This window comes from Blastomyces dermatitidis (assembly GCF_000003525.1).
Source record: "Blastomyces dermatitidis ER-3 genomic scaffold supercont1.10, whole genome shotgun sequence".
NCBI classification, from domain to species: Eukaryota; Fungi; Ascomycota; class Eurotiomycetes; order Onygenales; family Ajellomycetaceae; genus Blastomyces; species Blastomyces dermatitidis.
This window is the reverse complement of record NW_025544783.1, coordinates 1346820-1373845: the sequence shown is the minus strand read 5'-3', so window position 1 is coordinate 1373845 and position 27026 is coordinate 1346820. Positions and strand designations below refer to the sequence as shown.

Below are 27026 nucleotides of genomic sequence, written 5' to 3'. Positions count from 1 at the left end.
CGTGGAGCTCTGCCAAATGTCTTTCGTTTTGCCGAACTGGGCAGGATGGATTGCTTCCAGGGTTCTTCATACACTACCACTTCCGAACAATTCGTGGGAAACGGGATCGTTGTTTCACGTCCGTCACCGTCAGATGCGTCTCCTACGTGTCGGGAATTGCCTCAAGACATGCTACATGTTGGGGGATAGATATTTCGAAAATTGGGACATACTACTGAGCTGTTCTTGTGTTATTTGCACCAACGTTTCGGTCGTGTAAATGTTGAGATAAGTTCCGTTGGCTGGGTAAACTCCGTTGAAAACGGCGAATTAAATAACTAGATAAACGGAAAAAAAAAAAAAGAAAAAGAAAAAGAAAAAGAAAAAAGCGCAACTCGAGAACGAGCCGCATACGAGAAGCGCCATCATCATGTTTTTTCGGCCCTCCTTCTCCCTCTTCCCAGCGGCGTCCAGAGCTCTCCGGGTACAGTTGAGTCCACTGCATTGAAGTGGGGCCGGGCTAACAATGCAATGAAGTTACTAGACGAACGGAGAACGAGTCTGCTCTAAGCTAACGTGACTTCATCAGGGAGAGGGGAGGGGGGAGCGTATCGTATCAGTCGTTGGTTTCCATGTACGTTGTCCAGATCGGCTTCACCACAGGTTTTTCCCAACCACTGCTGGAGCGGGGCCAACTCAGATCAACGGAAGCTCAACCCACTTCGAAACTCAAAATACCCCGTAACTTATAAGCGCGCTTGTGGCATATAAGCCTCTGGCCCAACAAGGGGCGTAAAAGGCACACCCCCCTCCCCCTCCTTTCGAAATTTCCCGGGTGCTAGGACGCTGAGGGCGATGTTTTTATTTTTTATTTTTATTTTTTTTCCCCTCTTCTTCTCGCCCATATTCAAACGTCACCAATGGGGTTTTGTCTCACTATTCAAAGGGAGCGGTGTAAAAGGCGAGTATTTCATTCACCATCGGCCGAGCCCCATCCCCGCCTCATCTGTCAGGGTTGCCGTTTGTCGTTGCTGGCTGCCAGCTGGGTGCTGCCAGACCGACCGGACTTGGATGCTGCGGGGTCGTGTGTGTGGGCAAAGTCAGGAACGAAAATGAGTTGTGTGGGCAGGCATGCAATGGGTTCCGACCTGCCAGGCACGCCGGCGAGTGGCGACGTAGCGTAGGCTGATGGGCAGTTTCATGCACCTTTGTGCAGGGGAGGATAATCAACACTGGCCGACAAAAAAAGCAAATTCCAGCCCGCTGGTGAGAGGCGGCAAAATTCGGGTTTCGACAATGACACCGGGTTTTTTTTTCTTTTTTTTTTTCTTTTTTTTTTTTCCCCCAAAGTTCACCAGAGCCACCAGAGGTTCTTGGAAATCTCCAGTCAATTATCGAATTAACACCTGGTCTCCTCTCCCAGTCGCGGCTAAGGGACAGGGCGCTCTTCCCAAAGTGACCTCGCGCTTTGCGCAGTGGCCGCAGGAGCCTTTCTACCTGCCTTCTTGCTTGAGCCAATGGATGATGCTCCAGATCTGGCGGTTTTTCGAACATGTTCCTCAGAAGCATAGGAATGAATGTCCTAATGTGAAAATGGCCGGCTAGCTCCACTTTGTCTTTATTTCTCATTCTAAATGCAATATTAAACTCAAATGAGGGGTTTATAAATTAACTATGAAAATTTATTGATCTCTTCCATCTGCACTAATAGTGATTAATGTACTCCTTATTGTACAGTACAGTAGTTACAGTCTGACTGTCTCCATGCATTATTTATTGAGAAATAACGAGCAGCAATTATTATTATTATTCAGCCTCGATAAAAAAATTAAGAGGATAAACAGCTGCCAAGGTGGAAGTGAACACCAACCTCTAGCAAAGAGCTTTCCGAATCCACTAATCAGTGCGTCTGTTTTGGGTTCAATCGAAAGCTGCAGATTCGCAATACTAGAGTAGAGGCGGCATGGGTGAGAAGATATGCCCCCAGAAAAGAAAAAAAAAAAAAAAAATGAAAATGAAAATATGAAAAAATGGAAGGGGGGCCGGGAGGATAGAACCAGCACCACTCTGGCTGACAATAATATAAAAGTCATTGTGCATGCAGGTCTTACGCCTAAGTTCTCGTTGAAAACCCCTAAAAAGCTCGGAATGCTTCCAGTAGGGTGACGGACAAGTCTCCAACCAAAATCCGGGCTACTAGCATATCGACTTATGACGCCAATCTCTCCCCATGGTCTTTGGCTTTGTAGATCCAGACAGCGCAGAGGACGGAAGTCATGGCGATCCCAACGGAGAAGCTGCTCGGACGAATATTATGTCTATTACGAATTACCCCCACAACCTTTGGCGGCAAAGAAGGCAACCGAGGCAACAGTGAGCCAACGTGGGCGTATTAAGAACTTGTGGCCGAAGCCAATGTTTGAGCAGAAATCATATCATTATCAAATCCAAGAAGGAGAGAGGAAAAAAAAAAAAAAAAAAAAAAAAAAAAAAGGGAAAGTTTAATCCCTGTTCAGGCTCAAAGCATGTTAAAGGGGTAAAAGTGGTTGGCATACATATCTTTAATTTTAATTTCCTCTTATCTTCCAATGCCAGCTTAGCCCAATGAATATTGTTCATGAAAACATAATGTGGACGCGGGCCAAGCACCACCAAAAATCCCCGCTGTAAAGCCAAAGCAGCCAGTACTTTAGCGCAATGAAGCACAGCCTATTGCTAGTTGTGCACCGCTCAGCAGAGAATGCCGAGAAAGATTTTTGCTTCAAATAAAATTGATGGCCGAAATACCCAGGTTAGATTGAGTCACGGCTAATTTATTGGTTCGCCCTTGGACTGGTGTGTCGTGTGGCATGCTAAAAGGGAAATGCCCTAGCCGTTGTGCAGTGCAGTCAAAAAGGAGGAGTGAAAAATGAACAATCTGATAAATTCAAGTACAGTTGGACAAGTTGCGAAATAACGGATGTAAATTTTAGTGAACATGACTCGGAATTTGGCAAAGATATAGCGTAGTGAAGACCAGAGTCTGATAGGGCCTCCGAATATAGGGTTGGTCGACTCATGGATACTCTATTCGATGTAAAACCAGGCGCGTATCGACACAGAAGCCGTGCGGGTAAAGGTCTTCAGGGTCATGGCAATCCCTGCCAAGTACGCTTCCAAAACCATGCGCGGGCGTGAAAGAGTCTACTCAAATAGAAACGCAAAGCAACAACTCAGCATGAAGCGCACTTCCGCATTCTTCACTTGAGCATTCTTGTACCGCTCGGTATGAAACTCAGTTTTGATTAATACCATCTTCATTAGTTGCCTTGCTTTTGCTTGAAAGTTCGAGAGTCCATCTGCACAAGAAGATCCGGAATTCAACATCAGGGCAGTACATAGGTTTGATAGAAGTCCCAACTCTAACGTCCTCGCTTCACTTAACACCACAGTCCACTAAAGTCACCAAAGACGCGGTTCCAGTCGGAGCGCTGAGTATGACAGGGGTAGAGATCGCCGCGGGCAAACGTGTCTCATGTCCAGAGCGAAAGTGCTCCCACTTCTCACTTCTCTAGCTCCGTTTATGAAAAAAGTACAAGCCCAAGCGGAATTAAGAGAAATATGATATATCATCACTTGGTGAGTCGAAACCCGGAACACCATGGTCGACTTGATGCAAGTGTCTCTCCGGGTTGCTTCGGTGCCGTCTCCAGCATCAAGAGTAAGCTAGCATCCGCGCAGGCCATTTCCCAATAACCAATACCATTGCTAGGCGGAGTCGTCATGTTTGAGGTAGTCCGAGCGGGAATAAGGCGATTCAAAAAGGGAAATACCTCGAGGCTTAAGAGGCGGTGACTGACTCTGAGTTAATCCTATTACCACTGGGCATGGAGCGGCTGTGGCTGAGTGGTCGTTGTGGACTATTGAGCATCCATAGTATCCAATCTTCAGACGCCTTAAAAGACAGATGGTGGCCCTTTTGGACGCAAGTATCGAACAAATCCAACCCTACCGACATCACTCTCCCGGCAGCAATTCTTGAGTCCCTCGATACAACCCAACTCGCGGGAGATAATAGATTAATCCCCATCCAAAATCCTGCTGTCAAAGCATCTGTGGTGTTCCCATCAAAGAAAAAGCCATAGAAACGTTCGGCGTGACATCGTCCCAAGTGAGTTACACAACATTGAACCAATGCTAGTAGCACTTGCTGACGAGCCATAGCATGGAAAACAGCCAGCAGTCCCCAGAAAGCTTCGAGCTGGGTCTCCTCGAGCGTAGCCGTCTCGCGTGGGACAAACACCGGGTGGTAACTCATTGGCTGGAAAAGGTCGAACCTCACTCCAGGGCGAGAGGAACACGCGACCATGAAAGCGTCATGAATGTGACAGCTTCAACAGACCCTCCTACGGTGTCTCCGCAAGACAGTGAATTGGACACCAAAGGAAACACGGCGGGTTCGAGTTAGATGGTTTGACAAGGCCGTCCCCGTGATGGTTCAAGAACATAGACGTCAATATTCTTCCGTTTCATCGCAACACAAAAGTTACCTTCACATAGAGGAGTCGAAAACCGTACCGCCCGCTTTCATCGATCATGTCGTTTTCCTACATTTCAAAACCACCCCCCCTCCTAAAGCTAATTCACAATCACCCAACTATCGCTCGTACACGGCTTCGCTGGAACTGATAAGGGCCGAACTTGATTTTTGGATACTGAAGACCTATTGATAATATGTATCCGTTGTTCATTTCAATATCTCGGACGATCTGTTGGCCACCAGGTAGATAGCAAGAACAAGGCCTTTGCATGAAACGACAGAGCTCTTCACTGGCCGAGATGAGGGCGGCTTTGTTGAATATGTACCTGAATTATACCTCTGCAAGCCAGATAGCAAGAAATTGAACAATTTATGTCGGGATCATATATCTCCCTCCTCAACAAACGATATACCCTTGCATATTTGAAAGCACAAGAAATTTTTGACAATAGTAGCTGTCAGGGATCCATGGACCCTGTTACTTCCGTATTCTGCATTTGAAATTCACATGCCGCAGGAGTTTGGCAACATACTGAAGGAAGGCTGTCCCGGGTGGCCGCCCCGGCATGCATATGCCACTCATTATCAAAGGTGTCTCCTGCTCACTGCTTTGTCAATGTAGCACATACAAAACCCTAGTTTACCTGGATAGGTCGAATGAGTTGGCTCGGGCGTCCGATATTCTTGCTAGCAAGGGATCCTAGATTTATTAGTCGCCCAAACTAGCTCGAGAACAAGGCAAAAAGAAACTTGAGCAAATATGGTCAGTATATTTGTACGAAAAGATTAGTGATGCAACTTCAGAATAGTTCATCAGCATCAGAGAGAAGATTAAGTATTTCGTCCTGGCCAGAAACCAAACCATCTTTCGAACTTCCTTCCCATGATGGAAGAGAAGGGCAAGAGAAGATGGATCTGGCATACGACTAAGGATGACGATACAAAGATTTTCATCATTGGGTTTGCTGCTCATTGGTGAAGGGAATGGACGTACATTGGGATGCCACCGCAGGTAATAGGTAAGTATAAAGGGCCCACACTTCAATTGGCCCGCATGGACTGTCCTCCGTTGAATTGAAACAAGAGCTTTGCTATATTTCCATGGTTCGCTACCTGGTTCCGCCATTGATGGTTCACAGTTGTGAACATTTGGACTATAGTTGGATTTTAATCGTCGTAACTAACCAGGCGTCGACCAAATGGATTCGTGCCGGAGGACGAAGCAGGTTTCTGAGAATGTCCGAACGTTGTTCCTTCGTCTGCGTACGCGAGTAGTTTTTTAGCACCCCCATTCCCATCCCGTATCTTGTTGTCTTCCGTTGACTTTCTATCAACATCGTGATATGATTTTTCGGTTCCTTCGAAGCTCTGTTGTTGATACTCTGATGAACCCTGTCCACCTCCCTTGGCTTCCGACCGGCCGGCACCGGCTAGAGGTTCCTTGGATGTGTCAGTTAGAGCTTCGACTTCAGCTTGTTCTCGATCAGCCATCTCTTTCCGCCTCTTTTCGCGCTGCAGCTTTTGGATTTCGCTGTGCCTAAAGATTTCGACTTGTTTATCTGTGAGGGTCCGTTTCGTCCCATCCGGGTAGTATCCGAGATCATCATCGCCATCGTCAAGCTGTTCGACATCCGCTACCGGTATCAAGGGTTGTACTGATCCATGGTTGTTCCTGTGAAAGAAATGGCGGGCATTGAACTCCTGAAGATCATGCTTTTCCGTCCCGTCCCAGTGGTTAGCTCAAGGGGATAGAAAGGGGGTGCTAAGACAAGCATACCTACCAATGTGACTGTCGGGATCTGTTGTTGATATGACATAGCGATAGGGACTATCAAACCTTCCTTCTGCTTTTCAGGAGTATGGATAAGCCTGGCAGACTCGTTTTAAGCACAATTGGTCTTGTTGACAGGTGTTCGTCAAAACAAAGCGCCGGATCTTTGGTGGAACAAAGGCGGTCACAATGGGGTCGGCTCCCTTTCTTCCGGCGCGCTGTCTCGTTTAAATAACTTCAACCTGTTCCAACTACCAACTAGTCCAAACACTAACCAGCCATTTCCTTGAAGTTCGAAGTCTGTATTATCATAATATTGCCCCTGGATAACTTCAAACTTGTCACCTTCAATCAATTGTGACCAGAGCTGAGTGAGGGCCCTGCGATAGCTTTTATCGATACTGGTAGCGCTGAGGTACTGGAGGCCCAGGTTCACACGCCCCCATATTATGCGTCAGGGGGCACTGATTTGCATGGAACGACTCCAACGGGCACAACCAAGCACCACCAATGCAAGCTTCAAGCCAAGGCCATCCAACAAGTAGAATCGCATCCTTCAATAATGATTGCTCCGGTACTCCGGACGAATCCCCAGCCAGAGGTTGATCCAAGGTGTTTAAGTGGTTGGTAGACTCTGCCTTTGGCATGTGTCTTGCCAAACCCAGGAGGATATCGAAATCCAACCCTATTGCTTGAACAAGACCATCAATTGCAGAGTTTTTCAGGCCATGAACGAGGGCCAACTACTCGTTTAAATGGAATGGCCGAGATTTCCAAATCGTCGGTCGGTTTTCCATCCCGACCGTTCACTTTTACAGCCCGGTGCAAGGGATTGATGCGCTGTAGCGAATCATGACAATAGTGCATACACCAGGGGCATGTACCAGTCGATCAGATTGAACGGCCTGTGTCATTTTCCTCGTTTATTCATACACGTCATGTTATTTCTCGATGGCGCAACGACAATATTATATAACTATATAAAACCCGACCAAAACTATGAAAGCTACAGCCCGCAGAACCCACCCTCATCCAGAACCCCGGTTGGAAGTTCTAGATTATGAACAATGTTCCCAATTTTGAGCTTTACGCTGCCAAAGGGAATTCCGATTTCCTTCACTTTATCCAATTCCACGGACGCAACCCTCTCCTTGTCTTCCCTTGATGGTTCTGTGAGACTCCACGCGATAGATATATGGAAGTAATCCGAATAATCTGCTACAGCGACAGAAGAGGTTGTTGATCTTTGCTTTGGGGGCTTTTCTGTATTCCGATCACTGGCCCGCGTATATGCGGGGGCTGGCGTTTGGTAAAGGGGAGGCTGCTGAAAGGCAGCCAGAGACCGATTTGAGATCGCAAGTAGGCGATTCAGCTCGTTATTCGCCGGTTTCATAACCCGTAACACAAGAAACCACCGCGTCTTCTCAAAATTTGACACCCAGTCCAACCCATCGGTTTTCACATGAAACCTTTCAAAACTTATCAGATAATTTCTAAAAAAAGGGCAAATTCTACATCATTCACGCAATCTCAAGAGGTTTATCTTTCTATGTTTGTACAGGGTGTACCAGTACTTACGGACGAATATCAGATTCACGTAGAGCATCATTGAGCAAGTCTCGAAAAGGCTGCCTATCTTCCGTCACAAGAACAACAGGGCGTGAAAGGCTGATATGTAAGGGTGCTTGGGCACCAAGATCGCTGTACAGCAAACCATGAACTTTCAACCCGTTTTCAAGTTTCTGTCCACACCGAGCAATCACCTCTGCCAGAATAGCTATCTCTGCAGCCGCAGGATACCCTCCACAAACCCCAGCAAATCAGTTTAACGAACCCAAAAGAAGAGAGCTTCAGACAAGAAATGAAACCATGTACTCAACTCCTCTTGTCTGAGTCGCCCAAAAAGGCAAAAAAGGGCAAATTAAGGAAGAAGAAACAAGAAAAACAAACACCTACACTCGAGATAGATATGGGTGGGCCAGTTGCCAGGAACATGAGGCATCACTCGCTTGCGTCCATCATGAAGACTGGGGTCATCCTGGACACTAATTCGCGAATTACTTGCATAGAGATCTAGGAATTCGGAAGGCAGTGGGGGTAAAGCGATAGTATTCCCGCCACGACCATCGCCATCATCGCTGCCCGGTATCGTTTTATCAGTGCGCTGTTGCTTCAAGGGCCGCTTCGAGAGTTTCGTTGCCACTGAATTGCTTCTGGAGACGGGGTTGGACTCTTCCGATTCGGAATCGGAGTATTTCACAAGTGACATGATAGATCACTCTATTGTATGGATGGGAAGGTGGAGAATGTATTTTCATCTATTATCATGTCTTTTGAACAATGAAGGGGTCAAAGACTTTAAATGCACACATGGATGCGCTCTTTCTGGCCATTGACCGGATCACATGATCTATGCTCTGCAGTGGATCCATAAGTTGTGGAAGGTGTAAAGCTTGTGTGATTGAAAGGTTGCTAGCTTTGTGGGAAGTTATATGGTGGAAGGATTAGTAAGCCAGATCACGTGACCTGACACCCCCACTCACCAGAGTAACTATACACGATGCTATATACAAAATTCGCCTTCAAATCAAGTACAGGTACAAAAAATGACTGGAAAATGTGAAGTAATGAAAAACCAGTCATGATATACATCATTTTTTATCCCCTTATCCCCCTATCTTCTTTATATTCTCTTTCCAACGCGTATATTTCAATGTTCCAAGTGGTTTAGTAAGCCCATCCGCCGCGTTCTCGGCAGATGGAACATATCGGATAGATATCTCGTTTTTGCGGACAAGATCCTGAAGGATGTGGAAACGGACCTCTATATGCTTCGAGCGGCGTGGAATTGCTTCGGAAGAGAATAGCTCTATGGCGGACTTATTATCGGCATGGATCGTATAAGCCAGACCATTGGCTGTGGTGGGAATGGGGTGATCATCGGCATCCAGATTGTTGAGGCGGGATGGGATGAATCCAGCGTCTTCTAGAAGCTCTCAGAGACAGACAAGCTCATATGCGGCCTCGGAGGATGCAATATATTCGGCCTCTGTTGATGACTTGGAGACCCCTGTTTGCCGGCAGCTCCGCCATGCAACGGGACCACCTGCCATGTAGATGATATAACCGGTGGTTGAACGGGATCCTGGATCCCTACCGGCCCAATCGGCATCTGCGTATGCTACAGGTTCAATTTCGGCACCTCTGTGATAGGTTATACCCTCATTGATTGAACCCTGTAGATATCGGAGCGTACGCTTGTATGCGGCCCAGTTCTTTGATGTAGGCCGGGAGCTGAATCGTCCAAGGAATCCTGCGGCGAAACTCATATCAGGACGTGTATTGGATGCCAGATATTGCAGGGATCCGATACCGGATTGATAGGACTGTAGGGTAAATTCTGCTGTGTATGCAATCGGTTCCTCATCATCATTCATGAAATCGACATTCTCCTCCATAGGAGTGGATGTAGGATGACAGTCATCCATTAAGAACTCCTCCAGGAGATTCCTTACAAAGAGGGGTTGGGACAATGTCAATGAAGTTGAATCTCTATCAATCTTCATTCCTAGATAGCGGTTAGAATCCCCTACATCCTTGATCTTGTAATTAGCAGCGATTTCGGCTTTGGCCCAGTCCAGATCTTCAATTTTCGGGCCGTAGAGGCGGACATCATCCACGTAGATGGTCATATAGACCTGTCTTCCATCGTGGATAAATAGTCCGGCATCATAGGGACTGACACAGAAGCCTGAGTGCAATAGCATCTTTCGCAGCTCCTCATACCATAAGAGTGCTGCCTGCTTAAGACCGTAGAGTCCCTGCATCAACTCACACACAAGATCACCACGGCCTTCGCGGAATCCTGTGGGTTGATTCATATATATCCATTCATCAGCAGGCAGTTGGGCGTTCAAAAATGCGGTCACCATATCAATCTGCAGAACATACCATCCCCGGGATGCCGAGATCGCCATGAGAGCTCGTGAGGTGGATGCAGAGACGACGGGTGCAAAGGTCCTTGAGTAATTGATTCCCTTCTGTTGAAGATTTCCGCAGACAACCCAGCGGGCCTTATAGCGGATAACATCACCCATATTGTTGAACTTTTTGTCAAATACCCATTGGCCGCGGAGGACACCCATTTGTGGTGTTCTCTCAATCAGTCGCCAGGCTCCTATCTGTTTCAAACGGTTGACCTCTTTAACACAGGCCTTGTAATAATACTTCCATTCCATGGAAGCTTTGGCGCGCGTGAGGTTTTTCGGGATCGGAAGTGCAGCAATCTCGGGATCGGTGAGTAGGTCTTCAAGACTGTCCCCCACTGAAGCTTCCCCGACTGTAGTGATATCCCTTGTAGATGTCGGAGGATCATCCGATTCAACTGTGGGTTCTGGGGAGTTCAGTGTATTCTGCACTAAAAAGGTAGGTATTCTCGCGGAGATATCATAGTCAATCCACCAATTATTAGTGGGTACAAGAAATAATGGACACTCAGGTTGAATTTCCTCATCAATGAATAGATTATCAATTGATGGATCAGGAATCGCTGCAGTCTCTTGACGGGCCGCAGTGGGTAGGCCTGGTGTCGCCGAAGGAATCGCCGCAGCCGCTTTACGGGCCGCGTTGGGTAGGACCTTCAGGTTGTGCGTTGTCGGTATCGATGGATCGGCAAGATGGAGGTCCTCCTGGAAGATTATGTCTTTTGATATGTATAAACGCCCGTTGGAGGGGTCCACCAATCTATAATTGGTAAAACCATCATAACCCACAAAAATCAACTCTTTGGAACGGGAAGCCATCTTATTGATGGGCTTGGGAACTATCTTCAAGAATGCTTTGCAACCCCATCGGCGAATGCCGCGTGCAGAAGGTAGAGCTTCAAGCCAGGCCTCATACAGTGTAATCGGCTTTGTATTTTCAGGGCCCCCATACAATATCGTTGAGGTTGGCATAAGGTTAAGCAGCTCTGTGGCTGCAATAACTGCCTCACCCCACATCTTTTCCGGAGCTGAAGAGTCTATTAATAGTGATTGGGACTTCTCAATGATCAAACCAATCGATCGTTCGGATACTTCATCTTGCTGTGGAGTATGGGGGGGAGTCGGCTCCCATTTTATATCTTCACTGAGCATGTATGCCGTGGCTGCATTTGAATTCAATTCTCCACGATCTGAGTGGATGATTGCAATACCACATCCCAGCAGATTCTTGATGAATTGGTTGAAGATCCGTAGATATCTCAACGTCTCATCTTTGCGTTCCAATAGGAATATCCACCTCATACGGGTGGCATCATCTGTTATCACCATTGCAAGCTTCTTGCCGGCGTAAGATGATATATCATTCTCGGTTCCAAGAGTCTCACCACCACTGAATATATCCACCCAAACCTTCAAGGCCTTGCGGGTGGCACGACGTGGTGTGGAATCCTTGTAGGAAGCGCGTTTCTGTTTAGACTTAACACATGTGACACAGAATGATAATTTCTTCGGGCCGATAATGGCAATACCAAATCGCGGGTCCCTGGTCATTTTTAATATACTATTTTCACCGATATGACCAAGTCGATGATGCCACTCATCTATCGGAAGCTGTTTCGGAAGGACTGCAGATAATCGAGATGGAGGTGAGATAACAAAGGAATCAGTATCTGAATCCTTAGAGTTGATTAACTGTTCAACCTCCTCGCGGCTGAAAGGCCCCAAAGATCCAGCATTCGGATCGTAATCTGTTGAGATTGCCTTTGGTTTCGGAACGGCCACATATGCCACTGCTCCATACATTGGGTCGTTCATTACCCCATGAAATGTCGGTGGGCTGTCGGATAGGATGTAAATATTATTGTGGGACAGATTGGCGTAGAAGATATCACTGTTGGTAGGTGACAGGAACTCAAAGTAGTTCCCAGCATCAACTTGCATATCACGGCGGATATAGCCCTGACATTCCATCAGCCCAGCGGAGATCAGATTTGCGGATAGCCCTGGCACGTAGTATACATGATTGAATTCTATCAATCTTTCACCCACTGGGATGGATGCAGTGCCGACACCCTGAACCTTCATAATGGCCTTGTTGGCCACTTGAACTGTTGGACCATTGATTGCTATAAGTTCTGAAAATCGTGATCTATCACTCGCTATGTGGCATCCGGCGCCACTATCCCATATAGTGAGGGGATCCTTGTGGGGTTCCACAAAACAGGCTGGCACATTGATAACCTCTGCAAGGTTTGCCATCTGATAGGTGTCTGATCCATCTGTAATGGATAGTTGGGTTCTACCCCCACTATTGTCCTTTTCCTTCTTTTCCTTGAATTCCTTTATCCTCGCAGCATTGTTTATCCTCCAATTATCCGGAGCACTGTCTGGATTGGCCAACCAACAGGTGCCAAAGTGAGATCTCTCACAATCAGGACATGTAGATGGATTTCCCGATCCCCGATGGTTTCGGGAGCCCCCTTGTGTACTGCCACAACCACATCCAGTACGGCCTCCACGGGCCAGATTCGATGTATTGTTGTTCGAATTGGTAGGTGTAGTGGTCATTGTATCTGTTGTAGCTGTCGTAGCTGTGTTGGCTGCAGAATCTATATTCTGCAGATTCTTTTTATCTTTTGGAGGATCAAGCCGCGAACGGATCTCCTCCATGAGAAGATCAACATCCAATACCACAGCTGTGGATTTGGAATCCTGTATCTCCTCTATCTTCTTCTGAACATAATTCCTCCAATTGTTGGGTAGAACTGAGTAGAAGGTATCAAATATCCATGCATCTGAGGGGGAAGCATCCAACATCTCCAATTTTGTAATGGCAGACTGGAACTTATCAAAGAATGTGTGTAGATTGGTGACCTGTGTGCCATCAAGAGACATGAATTCCAGAACTGCCTCACGGTGTAACTGTGTTTTGGGGACAGAGTATTCCTGTTCAATCGCATTCCATAGAGTATAGGCGATCCGATTTTCATCATACTTGGAGAAACATGGTCTGACACCTGCACCCAAGGAGTTCGAGATGAATGTGTAGAGCCACCGGTTTCTGGCGTCCCAGAATGGTGCCCATTCGTCATCTCTTTGTAGAGGGTTCTGGGTCTGTCGTTTCTCTATCATATACCAGCACTGTGCATCAACCAGTTTCGATTTCATGAAGATGCTCCATGTGGTGTAATTGGATGTGCCAGTCAGACTGTTTGGTCTCACAGTATTCTTGACATCTTCCTTGAATTGGGAGATTGCCTTGCCAACACGGCTATCCGGTTCATAAAGGTTGAATTCCAACCTTTCACCGAGATTAGGATTCCATGTGGCTGTTGATGTGGTGGCAGGATGATTGTTGACATCCTGAGGTCGATCTGTAGAGGATCTCTTTTGACGGAGTTTTTCCAGTTGTAGTTCGAGTTCTAAGACTCTTTGCTTCCCCTTGTCCATCTCAAGCATCATCTTGAGATGCTCCATCTGTTGGTCTGATATTGCCTCGCCCGAACGGTAGACACCTGGGTGTCCATTATTCTCATCAAGAGAACCAGCATCAAGCTGTTGAGTAGATCGGGGGGCCGGCCTGACCGTGTCAGGAGCTGTATTCAAACCAGCTTCGAATCGAGAGGGTGTTGCGGGGTGTTCTTCAATGGAGCTTTCAAAGGCTCCAGGAGGATGTCCACTGGCAGAGCGTGAGTGTGAAGAATCATCATCATCATCAACTGCAACTGATCCAGTGGAAAGGACGCGAGATCGCGAACGTGTGTGTGGGCGAGATCGTATTGAATCCGCCATCTTGATATTCATTTATTGGATCCTTGCCAATATCATTCTCTTTTTCTTGCTTTTTTGCAAGTGTGGTGCGTTTTCTGCAAGCCTCTTTTTTTTTTTTTTTTAAGCGAGCAGTAGTATTATTGATCATCAAGATCTCAAACACATCAATACTGATAGAATAAGACGATTTTAACTCCTGAAGGGCGTATCAAATGAAGCAGTAGTTCAAATAATGAATATATTGACAAGGAATCCCGAATTGGCAGCGATTTTGCGCAAAACGGGTCTCATAACCTGTGGAAGGTGTAAAGCTTGTGTGATTGAAAGGTTGCTAGCTTTGTGGGAAGTTATATGGTGGAAGGATTAGTAAGCCAGATCACGTGACCTGACATAAGTACCATACCGGAAAAACGTAGGCTTATTATACGACCGGGCTATGGTTGTTCCGCCATGCCAGTCAGCGACACTGTCGCTGAACTGTAAAACTTAATATAATGGTGGATTAGCTTTGAAATCACTGTAAATGAGTTATGATTCATAGACTGACCGTGTGACCGATTAAATGAAATTAAATGAGATCACTTTCTCATTTTTTTCAAGTTATGATTTCATTTTAAAATCTGATATATAGTTACTTTGCATGTTTTTTTAATGACTAGTCTTAGCAGAATTCACATCAAGAAATGTATAGAATCAGATTAAATGAAATTAAATATAAAATTTATAATCTTAGTAGTCAGTCTAGAGATAAATCTCATAGATATACTACTGTAATCATTAAATGAAAATTATTGAATAATCACTGCTATTGACTATACTACTAACTGACTAGTTGTAAAAGTAGTTTCAGAAATAATAGAGAAGATAGTAATGAAGTTTTTACATAATAAGATCTATATTAATTATGAAATACTATATGAGATTTTAACTGATAATAGTACAAACCTTGTAGAAGAAGTAATGAGACATTTCATAAGCTAGTTACAGATAAGATATTATAGAACAATGTTATATCATCTGTAGATAAATAGAAAGATGAAACACTTAAATAAAATTCTGAGTAACATGCTAATGAAATATCTAGTAAGTAAGTCTATAAGATTATGAAATGAATATCTCAGTCAGACACTATTAGTTATATAAATTTAGTAGTATACAGTCTTCAAGTGTTTACTATTCTATCTATTATATAAATTGCATTTGCGCATTCTGAAGAATGCTTTGAAAAAGATAAGAAAGAGAACAGCAGTTGCAGATACAGCAGTCATGAATATAAAACTAAGATTGAAAGAAATCAGCTATGTATGTATAAAAGCTAATAAGTTACTTCTGAACTGAGCAATTCAATTAAAAAGAATATGAGACTCACTAGTTAAGAAATCAAGTCTTAAGATAAGAATGTAAGTTCTTATATATAATAAGAGTTCTGAGAAGTTTCAATTTAGATAATTTAAGCTCTATAAAATACTCAAATCACCTTCTCTGAAAATATACACATTGAAGAAATCAGAGAAATGAGTCTTATACAACTTAATAAATAATTCATGTCTGATAGAGATAAAGATGTAAGACTTAAGTAGATTATAATTATCTACAGCACTATTATCAGTATTGAAAAAGAAGAAGCTTATAATTAAAAAGTCTCATAAAGTAAGAGAAATTATAGATGTTTATAAACTAGATAATCTTACTTATTCTGATCTTTTCATAATTATAAGAAAAGAATGAGAAGTAATGAAGAAATCAGATAAATATTATACTTTAATAAGTAATAAGACTGTAGTCAGTTGTATAATAATACATCACAGATATCAGATATAACATAGTAAAGAGTAGTCTCAAAGTGACAGACTTGTATATAAGTCAGATGACAGAAGAAAAAGAAATTCAGAGTTAAATTTAACTGTTTATATTAGTTTAATTACAAAGATAATAGAGGATGAAACATCTGAAACATTTATAGATATATAAGATTAAGTTATCTTACTCTTTGAAGACACTCAGAGATTGAGTAAGATTAGTTTTAATAAGCTATTCACTGTAGTGATCTGAGCAGGTGAAGAGAGACAGTATAATATATAAGACAGAATTATAAGATAAAAGCTGCTGAATCTAGTCACTGAACACTGTATTATATAGAGATGATGTACGAGTAGTAACTAGAAGACAAGGAAAAAGCATAAGAGAAGAGAAGAGATAATGAATAATGAATTAATTATCAATTAAAAGAATAGACTGTAAAAAGATAAATATTATTATACACATCTTATTTATTTTTATACATCATATATTTAATCTATTTTCAATGCTACATCATCTGAAAAACATTAAAAATAAAGAAAATCTCAAAACTTAAGATCTGTAAGAAATTCAAGAGCTGTAAGTTACTCTTATAATAATATTATACATGTCTCTGATTTCTCTACTGCTCTATGTATAATATTAATATCTTTTATCACAAGATTAACTGAAATATCAATATAGAAATGTGTATATATATACATAGAAAAATTGAAGAAGAGCACAGAACTTGCAGAACTGAGAGTCAGAGCAGAGAGAGTGAAGATGAAAGAAATAGAAGAGAAAGAAAGTACAGAACTGAATAAATAATAGCAGAAGTCACTCAGAGTTGAATACTTACAATCTGATATACACATAATCTTTCTCACAGAGAAGAGAGAGAAAATGATGAGAGAAGCTTGAAGATAGAGAAGAATAGTCTCAGTGATATTATCATCTTCAGGGATTAAAATGACCTCTGACATCAGAGCAACTAAGAATCATTATTAGTATATAAAACTACAAAGTTAGAAGTAGAAACAGTTACTGAATAAATATTCACTAATCTTAGAGTTGTATATATAATTACAACACATATAAGACTTCTCAGAAAGAGAGAGAGAGATATAGAGAAATATAGAAAGTAGAATACTGTGGCGGGCTGCGCCCGATCAATCATATAGACTATTCCGTTACACTCCACAGATTCCACGTACGCTCAGATCCTCGGCCATTCTCGATTGCAGATCCTCGGCCATTCTCGATTGCCGATCCTCGGCCATTCTCGATTGCAGATCCTCGGCCATTCTCGATTGCCGATCCTCAGCCATTCTTGATTGCCGATCCTCGGCCATTCTCGATCGCCACCCTGATCAATCATATAGACTATTCCGTTACACTCCACAGATTACACATACACTCTGATCCTCGGTCATTCTCGATCGCCGATCCTCGGCTGCTATGGTATATATTATATATTCTTCCACTCTGAAGCTCCACCGCGTACACCATCACATATGTGTATAAATATCCACCTCAATCACTGATTCTCACACTTTCTCTTTCTTTCCTTCTCCAGCATTTTTATCTTTGTTATATAAGACCTATCAATATAATACTGATCTATTCAGTGTAGGCCCCTTACACTATAAAAACACTCATTGTCTCCTTATTAGAAAACAATTATTCAGCATTATCTCCTCATTAGAAATGATTATTCATCAAGAGATATCTGAACATGTAACAATGTGTAAGAAAGAGAAGTCAAACAGTTAAGTGAACACTGAGTTCTCAGATAGTTCTCAGATAGAAGCTTGCTCACCAGTTGCTCTGGCCTTATAACAAGATCTTATGAAGAGAATAAGATCTTACAAGAGAATGTCAGTGAAAGACCTGAGAGTTCTGACACACAGATGTATAAAAATACAATTACACTTCTTCAGATTTCATAGATATTATACATTCAATGATTGATATAATCATGTCTAATAATAATATGAAACTCTCAAACTCGAACATGAGCATAGACACAGTGTCACAGTGACTTCAAGCAATGTTGAAACTACAATAACAATAAATAGCTAATATGCATGCAACTCAACAATATCAATATGAAGAGATTTAACAATTATCACAAGAAATCCATGTGATTTCAACATCTACAGAATTGAATACAAAAGCACTGAAAGAATGCTTAGATACTTCTGCATATTTCAATGCTTCTGATCTCACTCTTCACTCATCATAAAGAATGGAAATGCTTATGAAACTGAGTGTAGATGAAGATTTCATCAGTTTATTAATTAATCAAGGTTGATATATCAATGAATGATTGAAGAATTGCATGAAACAGAAGTTTCATTCATGAATGAAAGCATGTGAATCAGTGTTGTAAATATCTGACAATATCATGAGACATCTTGATATCCTGTTCTGAGACACTGCCATGTAACAGAAAGCATTAGATTAGTTACAGAGCATCTGACAGAGAAACACTTCTCTTACAACATTTATCCCTGACTTCAACATCAAGATCTTAGAAGCAGGTAATCAATCTTGAGAGAATAGAATGAAGATTAGCATGCTCAAGAAGACATTAACTTTCAAACTCTTACAGGCTCTTATAAGTATAAATGAAGACCAGACTTATGAAGGCTTCTGCACACAGCTTCAGACAATGAATGACTGTCTTATCAAGCTCAAGAATATACAGAACAGTGACAGAAGATATTACATCTCAGCAACTTATACACCAGTACTGACAAATAACTCAATGACTTATACATCAGCAGTGATAGATAACTCAGCCACTCATACACTCACATCAAAGAACAATGATGCAGATGCCATAAACTGAATAGATTCAAATGTCTATGCATAAGCAAGAGTTTCTGCTGTTTAAACAGGCTTCTGAGTTCCTGAGATCACTTCTGAAGAAGTTGTTGATCAATATCAACAAGAAGTGTGCATCAACTGTAACTGATTGAAACACATTGCTTTCAACTGCTGATCAATCTATGTGCCTTCACATTCAAGAGAAAGATCAGCATCTTCACAATTAAGAGAAAGATCAGCACCTGTTCACACCAGTCACATTACATTAGAGAAAGATTCAGAAGATAACTATAAGAATATCCTGATGAAACAGAGAAAAGATTAGCTTCTATTCAAATTTATAAACAGAAGCTTGAAGAGGTTGAACAACAATAATTTGAAGAGAAGTCACTATGCAATGATAAAACCTTCAGTGTATTCTCTTATCAAAAACTACACACTGAACTGCTGTGCTGTCATCAATCTGATCCCTTCTCAACTGACCTGGACTCTGAGTTCTGCATTATCTGAAACAGTGGCTCTTGACTGATGGGAACTGCTTCTGAAAAGAAGGAACTAATGTGGCAGGCTGCACCTGATCAATCATATAGACTATTTCATTACACTTCACAGATTCCATGTACACTCAGATCCTCAGCCATTCTCAATTGCAGATCCTCAGCCATTCTCAATTGCCAATCCTCAGCCATTCTCAATTGCAGATCCTCGGCCATTCTCGATTGCCAATCCTCGGCCATTCTCGATTGCCAATCCTCGGCCATTCTCGATTGCCAATTCTCGGCCATTCTCGATCACCACCCTGATCAATCATATAGACTATTCTGTTACACTTCACAGATTACATGTACACTCTGATCCTCAGCCATTCTCGATCGCCGATCCTCGGCTGCTACAGTATATATTATATATTCTTCCGCCCTGAAGCTCCACCGCGTACACTACCACATATGTGTATAAATATTCACCTCAATTGCTGATTCTCGCACTTTCTCTTTCTTTCCTTCTCCAGCGTTTTTATCTTTGTTATATAAGATCTATCAATATAATACCGATCTATTCGGCGTAGGCCCCTTACAAATACAGTATATAAATAACTCATTTTCATGACAATATTTCAGATAAGATATACAAGCCTCACATCTGTAAGTGTAAAAGAAGGATCTTCAATCTCACCTGTTTTATTTGCAATATACACTGCATATCTATTCATGAATAGAGAGATGAAAATAGTGAGATCTTCAAGTTATGTAGATGATATTGATCTACTCTACAGTTCAAAGACAATCAAAGAGAACTTAGAAGTGATTGAGAAAGCAGCAAAGGAAATCTTTGTTAGAGCAGATATTAATCTAATTCAATTTGATATGAATAAAACTGAGTTAATTCACTTTTTTCCCAGATTTAATGAGAAAGAACTAAGTCTAACTCTTTTAAATAAAGAGATTAAACCCGGTTTAAATGTCAAATGACTAGAAGTATGGTTAAACTCCAAGCTGAATTTTAAATATCATATTCAACAAAGAATCATCAAGGCAGAGAGACTACTGAATAGTATAATCAGACTATCAAATACTGAGAGAGGTCTATCCTTTCAGGCTATGAGACAGTTATACATAGCCTGTATTATCTCAGTAGCTGATTATGAAGTTCAAGTTTGATGAAACAATCAAGAAAACTTCACTGAACTCTTTCAAAGTCTACAAAACAGAGCTTTGAGAAGAATTCTGGGTGCATTCAAGTCATCTCCTATTAAAGCAATGGAAATTGAAGCTTCAATTCCACCTCCTGCTATTCGATTTGAAAAGGCCTGTATGAACTATGCTCTGAGAGTCATGAAGATGAGCTCAAATCATATAATCAGAGAAAGAGTCTCTTCTTCATTTTCATCAGTTAACTCAGAAAATGAACTGAATTGAAATAGATTTCTTGATTGGAACAAGAATAATACTTTAAAGAAAATGCCCTCTCAACTGTATAGACTATGTTCACTTATTAAGAATCAATTTTCTTCATTAAATATTGAGAAAATTGATCATGAGAAGATATCTCCCTGGAGAGAAAAGCTGGAATCTCTCATAGACTTATAAATAAGTGAACTATCTAAAGAGAGAGAATATGAACAGCATTTGAAGAAGATCTCTATAATTAATATAAAAGACTCTGTTCTGATCTACTCAGATAGCTCAAAAAATGAGAATTTGAATAGATTAGACGCAGGCATTGCTTATACTGAAGATAATATTAATTTTATCTCAGATTTCTGGAATTTAGACTGTGAATCTGAAGTCTTTGATGCTGAACTATTTGCAATAGTGAAAGCTTTCAAACTCATTGAAATAAAATCTTATAAAAGAGGAAATTGTTTGAAAGAGGCATGAATATTTTCTGATAGTCAAGCTGCTTTAAAAAGACTTAGAAATAGTCAGATTCATAATAGTCAAATGAATCTTGAACTGATTTTAAACTCTGTTTTGAAAATTCAAAAGAGAAGAATATCAAAACTGATAATTCATCTGCATTGAGTTCCTGCTCATATGAATATTCATGGCAATGAATTGACTGATTCAGCTGTAAAAAAGGGTTCAGAATTAAGCAGATCTATTCAAAAAACAGTGTTCTGGTCTTTCATAAGAGAAAGATAAAGATCTTGTTTAAACTAGTAGAATGAAAGCTGGCAGTGTAGAGGCCTACGCCGAATAGATCAGTATATATTGATAGATCTATAACAAAGATAAAAATGTAGAGAGGAAGAAAGAGAAAGTGTGAGAATCAGTGATTGAGATGAATATTTATATGTGTATGTGATGATGTATGTGATGGAGCTTCAGAGTGAAAGAATATATATGTGTTCATAGCGGCTGAGGATCAGTGATTGGGAATGACTGAGAATCAGAGCATATGCTACGCGCGTTTGTAGCAGCTGTGAATCAGTGATCAGAAGTGGCCAAGAATCAGAGTGTATGCTACGCGCGTTCATAGCAGCCGCAGATCAGCAATCAGAAATGAAAGAATCTATGAAGTGTAATGAAATAGTCTATATGATTGATTGGGCGCAGCCTGCCACATTAGCCCCCTCTTTTCAGAAGCAGTTCTCATCAGTCAAGGGCTGCTGTTTCAGATAATACAGAACTCAGAGTCCAGGTCAGTTAATTGTAGCTGACTCATTTCATCAGATATTGTCAGCCGCGGCTGTGAGATCTCTTATTGAGAATATCTTCAATCTCTCACTCAAGCTCATTATCTTCTTCTATGATGCCTGGCAGCTGTCAGTCAGAAGTCAGCTGAGAAGAGAACAGATCAGTGATAGTGTGATGAAGCAAGCTCATGTGAAATACATCATGAATCTCTGATAATATGTTAAGACAGTAGTTGTAGCTATCTAGAACTTCTATCACTTTATACCTGGCATGATGATAGTCTAGTGTACAAGATGAATGTGTGATTTGTATATTCTTGAGATTCAATCACACAAGATCTTCTATCTTATACTGCTCTGCAGAATCTTGTTGAATATTGATTTGATCTTCTTGATCTTGTTTCACAGTTGTCATGAAGGCCTCTGCTCAGTCATGAGTGTCTCAGAGCTTTGTTACTATATTATCAGCAATCTGAATCAGACTGTAGAGGTTCAGTGTGCACTGTGTGATCTCTAGAAGGTTCAATACTTTCATGTGATACCTGTGTGTAAGGAAGAACAGGCTTACATCTGTTGAAATGACATCTTGACTGTTGATAGTGACCTCTGTGTGTAGAAGAAGATCATGTCAATCATCTTATAAGTGATTACAGAACTTATAAAGATAATTCTTTATAGTCTGAATTGTCTGTTCTAATGTATCATCAGTCTCAGAGTGATAGACAGTTGACAGACAGTGTATAATCTTGAGAACTTGACAGATTCTTATTCAGAGAGCACTCACAAATTAGCAGCTCTGATCTGATACTATTAATCTCAGTAATTCATGCATCTGATAGAATGAACTCTGTAAGAAGGCTTCAGTGACTTGTTCAGTGTTCATCTTATCACAAGATTTCAATATTACACTCTTACTTAGTCAGTCAATGATGACCAGAATGTTCCTGCAGCTCTTGCTCTCAGATAGATCAACAGTGAAGTCAATCACTACATCTCATCAGATTCTATCAGAGATATTGAGTGATTTCAGTAGACCTTTTCTACAGTTCTTTCATGAGATAACAGAAGAACAGTGATTGCAGTTTCAGACAAAGTATCTGATACTGTTTAATATCTCAGACTAGTAGAATTCTTGAGAGATCATTCTATACAGTTATTCACAGCTTGAATAATCAGTCATACACAAATCATACATCTCTTGCATTATTCAAGTGTGTAAGAGTTTGAAGTAAGAAACTCAGTGTTGTTCACAGAATTGTAGAGTGTTATTATCATTGATTAAGTATTCTGAGATATCAGTTCTGATATGTAGTTCTGGAGAAAATCAGAATGCTTCTTGATATACTGCTTCAGTGAGAGTCTGAAGAAGTTCATCAGTCTGAGCTGCTGTATGCCATAGTTTGTCCAGTGTAGAGAAAGTGAAGATATCAATATCAGTTCTAATTGAAGAAGCATGTATGATGCCGTGAGCTGTTCTATCTTGATTAATTAATATCTTCAGGTTCAAGAGCCGGTGCTCTCAGTTCATTCAGTGAGTATCTGTTACATCAGATGACATATCTTACTCTTGTTGTGAGAGGGCATCTGTCATTGAGTTCTGACTGTCAGAACAGTAGTGTATTGTAAAATGAAAGTGACTTAGAAACTCAGATCATCATATCTATCATTCAGTAAGTTTACAGGTAGTTGTGAAGTATTTGAGATTCTTATAATCTGTGACTATCTCAAATTCAAAGACACTTCAGAGTTCAGAGTCTCATTCTTCTAAACAGTATATAATTGCAAGGAGTTTCTTATCATAGATCTTATAATTGCATTCAGCAGAACTCAGTTTCTTAGACATGAAGACACATGATTATAGAACATCTTCATCATCATATTATAATATCACTTCTTCTGTCACATAGTCAGAGAAATCAGCTTCAACAACTGTCTCATAATCAGAATCAAATATTATCAGTAGAGAAGTATTAATGAACATCTTCTTTATCTGTGTAAATGCAGCTTCAGCATTCACTGATCATTGAAATACTGAGTCTTTCTTAGTGAGATCTGTAAGTGATCTCATGATATCTGAGAAGTTTCATATAAATCACTGATAGAAGTTAGCAAATCTGATGAAGCTTCATACATCTTTCACAGTACATGAAGCTTCTCATTCAAGAATGGCAGAGACTTTCTCAGAATTCATTTGAATTCTCTTATCAGCTTCTATAATAAAACTCAGATACTTGATACTCTTGACTTCAAAATCACACTTGTTAATATCTATTGATAGTTCTGCTTCTCATAGCTGTTGTAATACCTTTTGCACATGTTCTTGATATTCTTTTCTGAATTCATCAGTGAAGATGAGAATGTCATCTAGATAAGCAGATACAAACTCATCAAGGAAATCTCAGAGTGCTCAGTTGATATACTTCTGAAATGTACTGAGAGCATTAGCCAGTTCAAAGAATGTGACTATTCATTCAAAGAGGTTATAACATGTTCAGAATACTGTAAGCCATTTATCTCCTTCAGTGATATGAATCTTATGAAATGCAGTGATGACATCTAGTTTTATAAATCATTGAGCTTATCTGATCTGTGCTAGGGTTTCATTGATGAGAGATAAGAGATATCAATCTTTCTTTGTCAATCTGTTCAGACCTCAGTAGTTCATGCAGAATCAGAGTTCTTCACCTGGTTTCTTTGCAAAGAGAATAGAGACTGTGATGAAAGAGTTACTAATGCATATGAATTCTTTATTCAACAGATCATTGAGTGTCTTTTGAAGAAGAAGAAGTTCATCTTGGAACATGCTATAAAGAGAGCCTCATGATAGTTCAGAATTCTTATCATTCTTTTTCTCTAACTTGATACTGTGATTCACTTCAGAACTTCATAAGAGAGGTATATTTATAATATTATCTTGTCAGAAGACATCTAGATATTCATGATATTGTTGAGAGAGTTTCATATGAGAATCTGTTATTATAACATGGAATAACTTTTCTAGGGTCTTTTTGATATCAGTCAGACTGATGAAATAGATTGACATATGATCTTGCTGTTAATGACTCTGTCAGTGATTTTAATGATGACTTCTTTTTTAAAGTATTTTGTACACATTGACAGAGATCTGTGTCAGGTTCATGATCTTGTAAATGTCATTTTCATGGACTCTATCATTGTTAGGGAATATCAAGCTTCTGTTTCAAGCATTCAATAAGATATCTTATTCAGATAGTCAGACAAGTTCTAACATAAGATTATAATCAAGATTATCAACTTCATATGTGTAGGCATCTTTATATTGATGTTCTTCTACATCTATGATCAGCTTCATCATGTAACAGGTACAAATGTCTTTTAAATCATCAAATTCTGTGAGAAGTTGAGGTTTTGATAGAGAGATATGCTGAAGGTTATGACATCTTACAACTGAAGATTTTATCATTGCATAGTGACATAGATCACTGTCTATCATGGTCTTCATATTATACATGTTATTAATCACAGTGAATACAAGAATTGCATTCATTGTTATCTTCTCTTCAAATCATTATCATCTGACCTCTTCAAGCTTCTGTTTATGAATTTGAATAGAAGCTAATCTTTTCCCTGTTTCATCAGAGCATTCTCATAGTTATCCTCTGAATCTTTCTCTAATGCAATGTGGTTGGCGTGGACAGATGCTGATTCATTCTTTGAATGAGAAGGCACTGATCCTTCTCTTGAATATGAAGATACATAGGTTGATTAGCAGTTGAAAGCAATGTGTCCTGATCAGTTACAGTTGATGCACACTCTATGTTGATGTCAATTGACAGCTTCTTCAGGAGTGATCCCAGGGACTCAGAAGCCTGTTCAGACAGTGAAGACTCTTGCTTGTGTGTAGACATTCAAGTCTACTCAATTCATGACATCTGCATCATTGTTATTCCTCAGTGCAGATGTATGAGTCACTGAGATGTAATGTCTTCTGCCACTGTTCTGTATATTCTTGAGCTTGATAAGATGATCATTCATTGTCCAGAGCTGTGTGCAGAAGCCTTTATAAGTTGAGTCTTTGTCTGTGCTCACAAGAGCCTGGAAGAGTTTGAAAGTCAATGTCTTCTTAAGCATGCTAATCTTCATTTAATTCTCTCAAGACTGATCACCTGCTTCTAGAATCTTGGTATTGAAGTCAGGAATGAATGTTATAAGAGAAGTGTTTCTCTGTCAGATACTCTATAACCAATCTAATACTTTCTGTTGTATAACAGTGTCTCAGAACAGAATATCAAGATATTTCATAATGTTATCAGACATTCACAATGCTGGTTCACATGCTTTCATTCATGAATAAAACTTCTGTTTCATGTGATTCTTCAATCATTCATTGATATACTAATCTTGATTGATTAATGAATCAATGAAATCTTCATCTACACTCAGTTTCACAAGCATTTCCATTCTTCATGATAAGTAGAGAGTGAGATCAGAAGCATTGAAATATGTGAGAGCATCTAAGCATTCTTTCAGTGCTTTTGTATTCAATTCTGTAGATGCTGGAATTGTATGAGTTTCTTGTTATGATAATTGTTGAATCTCTTCATATTGATGTTATTGAGTTGCATGCATATCAGCTATTTATTGTTATTATAGTTTCAACATTGCTCAGAGCCACTGTGGCACTGTGTCTATGCTCATGTTCAAGGGTTTCATATTATTGTTAGACATGATTATATTGATTGTCAGATGTATGATATCTGTGAAGAAGAAGTGTAATCATATTCTTATATGTCTGAGTGTCAGAACTCTCAGGTCTTTTACTGACATTCTCTTGTAAGATCTTGTTGCAGGGCCAGGATGACTGGCAAGCAAGCTTCTATCTGAGAACTCAGTGTCTGCTTAACTGTGTGACTGTTTCTTATATGTTGTCACACATTCAGATATCTCTCAATGGATAATTATTCCTGATGAGAAGATGATGTGTGAATAATTGTTTCCTAATAAGAAGACAATGAATGTTTTTATAGTGTAAGAGGCCTACACTGAATAGATCAGTATAATATTGATAGGTCTTATATAACAAAGATAAAAATGTTAGAGAAGAAAAGAAAGAGAAAGTGTGAGAATCAGTGATTGAGATGGATATTTATACATGTATGTGGTGATGTACATGGTGGAGCTTCAGGGTGGAAGAATATACGCGCGTTCATAGTGGCCGAGGATCAGTGATTGGGAATGGCTGAGAATTGGAGCGTACGCTACGCGCGTTTGTAG

General features: G+C 40.7%; 7 protein-coding genes across 7 annotated transcripts; 3 read left to right on the top strand and 4 right to left on the bottom strand.

The window, feature by feature from the left end:
* Positions 1–354: 354 nt before the first annotated feature.
* Positions 355–1555, bottom strand: BDCG_08000 (uncharacterized protein). The gene has a single exon (XM_045423771.1). The coding sequence runs from the start codon at positions 1546–1548 to the stop codon at positions 982–984; it is 567 nt and encodes a 188-aa protein (XP_045272634.1). The 5' UTR covers positions 1549–1555; the 3' UTR covers positions 355–981.
* Positions 1556–2209: 654 nt separating this feature from the next.
* Positions 2210–3533, top strand: BDCG_17712 (uncharacterized protein; the record flags this gene model as incomplete). Its single annotated transcript, XM_045426791.1, has 3 exons — positions 2210–2352; positions 3024–3126; positions 3411–3533. The coding sequence occupies 3 exons, from the start codon at positions 2210–2212 to the stop codon at positions 3531–3533; spliced, it is 369 nt and encodes a 122-aa protein (XP_045282389.1).
* Positions 2448–6868, bottom strand: BDCG_07998 (uncharacterized protein). The gene is made up of 3 exons (XM_045423770.1): positions 6280–6868; positions 5493–6211; positions 2448–5247 (listed from the first exon to the last, which is right to left on the bottom strand). The coding sequence occupies exons 1-2, from the start codon at positions 6313–6315 to the stop codon at positions 5666–5668; spliced, it is 582 nt and encodes a 193-aa protein (XP_045272633.1). The 5' UTR covers positions 6316–6868; the 3' UTR covers positions 2448–5247; positions 5493–5665.
* Positions 4184–4441, top strand: BDCG_17711 (uncharacterized protein; the record flags this gene model as incomplete). Its single annotated transcript, XM_045426790.1, has 1 exon — positions 4184–4441. The coding sequence occupies one exon, from the start codon at positions 4184–4186 to the stop codon at positions 4424–4426; it is 243 nt and encodes an 80-aa protein (XP_045282388.1). The 3' UTR covers positions 4427–4441.
* A 96-nt stretch (positions 6869–6964) lies between the features above and the next one.
* On the bottom strand, positions 6965–8664 carry BDCG_07997 (uncharacterized protein). The gene is made up of 3 exons (XM_045423769.1): positions 8226–8664; positions 7848–8070; positions 6965–7738 (listed from the first exon to the last, which is right to left on the bottom strand). The coding sequence occupies exons 1-3, from the start codon at positions 8536–8538 to the stop codon at positions 7276–7278; spliced, it is 999 nt and encodes a 332-aa protein (XP_045272632.1). The 5' UTR covers positions 8539–8664; the 3' UTR covers positions 6965–7275.
* A 9707-nt stretch (positions 8665–18371) lies between these two features.
* Positions 18372–19440, top strand: BDCG_07996 (uncharacterized protein; the record flags this gene model as incomplete). The annotated part of the gene is made up of 2 exons (XM_045423768.1): positions 18372–18489; positions 19250–19440. The coding sequence occupies 2 exons, from the start codon at positions 18372–18374 to the stop codon at positions 19438–19440; spliced, it is 309 nt and encodes a 102-aa protein (XP_045272631.1).
* A 6230-nt stretch (positions 19441–25670) lies between these two features.
* Positions 25671–25883, bottom strand: BDCG_17710 (uncharacterized protein; the record flags this gene model as incomplete). Its single annotated transcript, XM_045426789.1, has 1 exon — positions 25671–25883. One exon carries the CDS (start codon positions 25881–25883, stop codon positions 25671–25673), a length of 213 nt encoding a protein of 70 aa, XP_045282387.1.
* Between the last annotated feature and the right edge of the window lie 1143 nt (positions 25884–27026).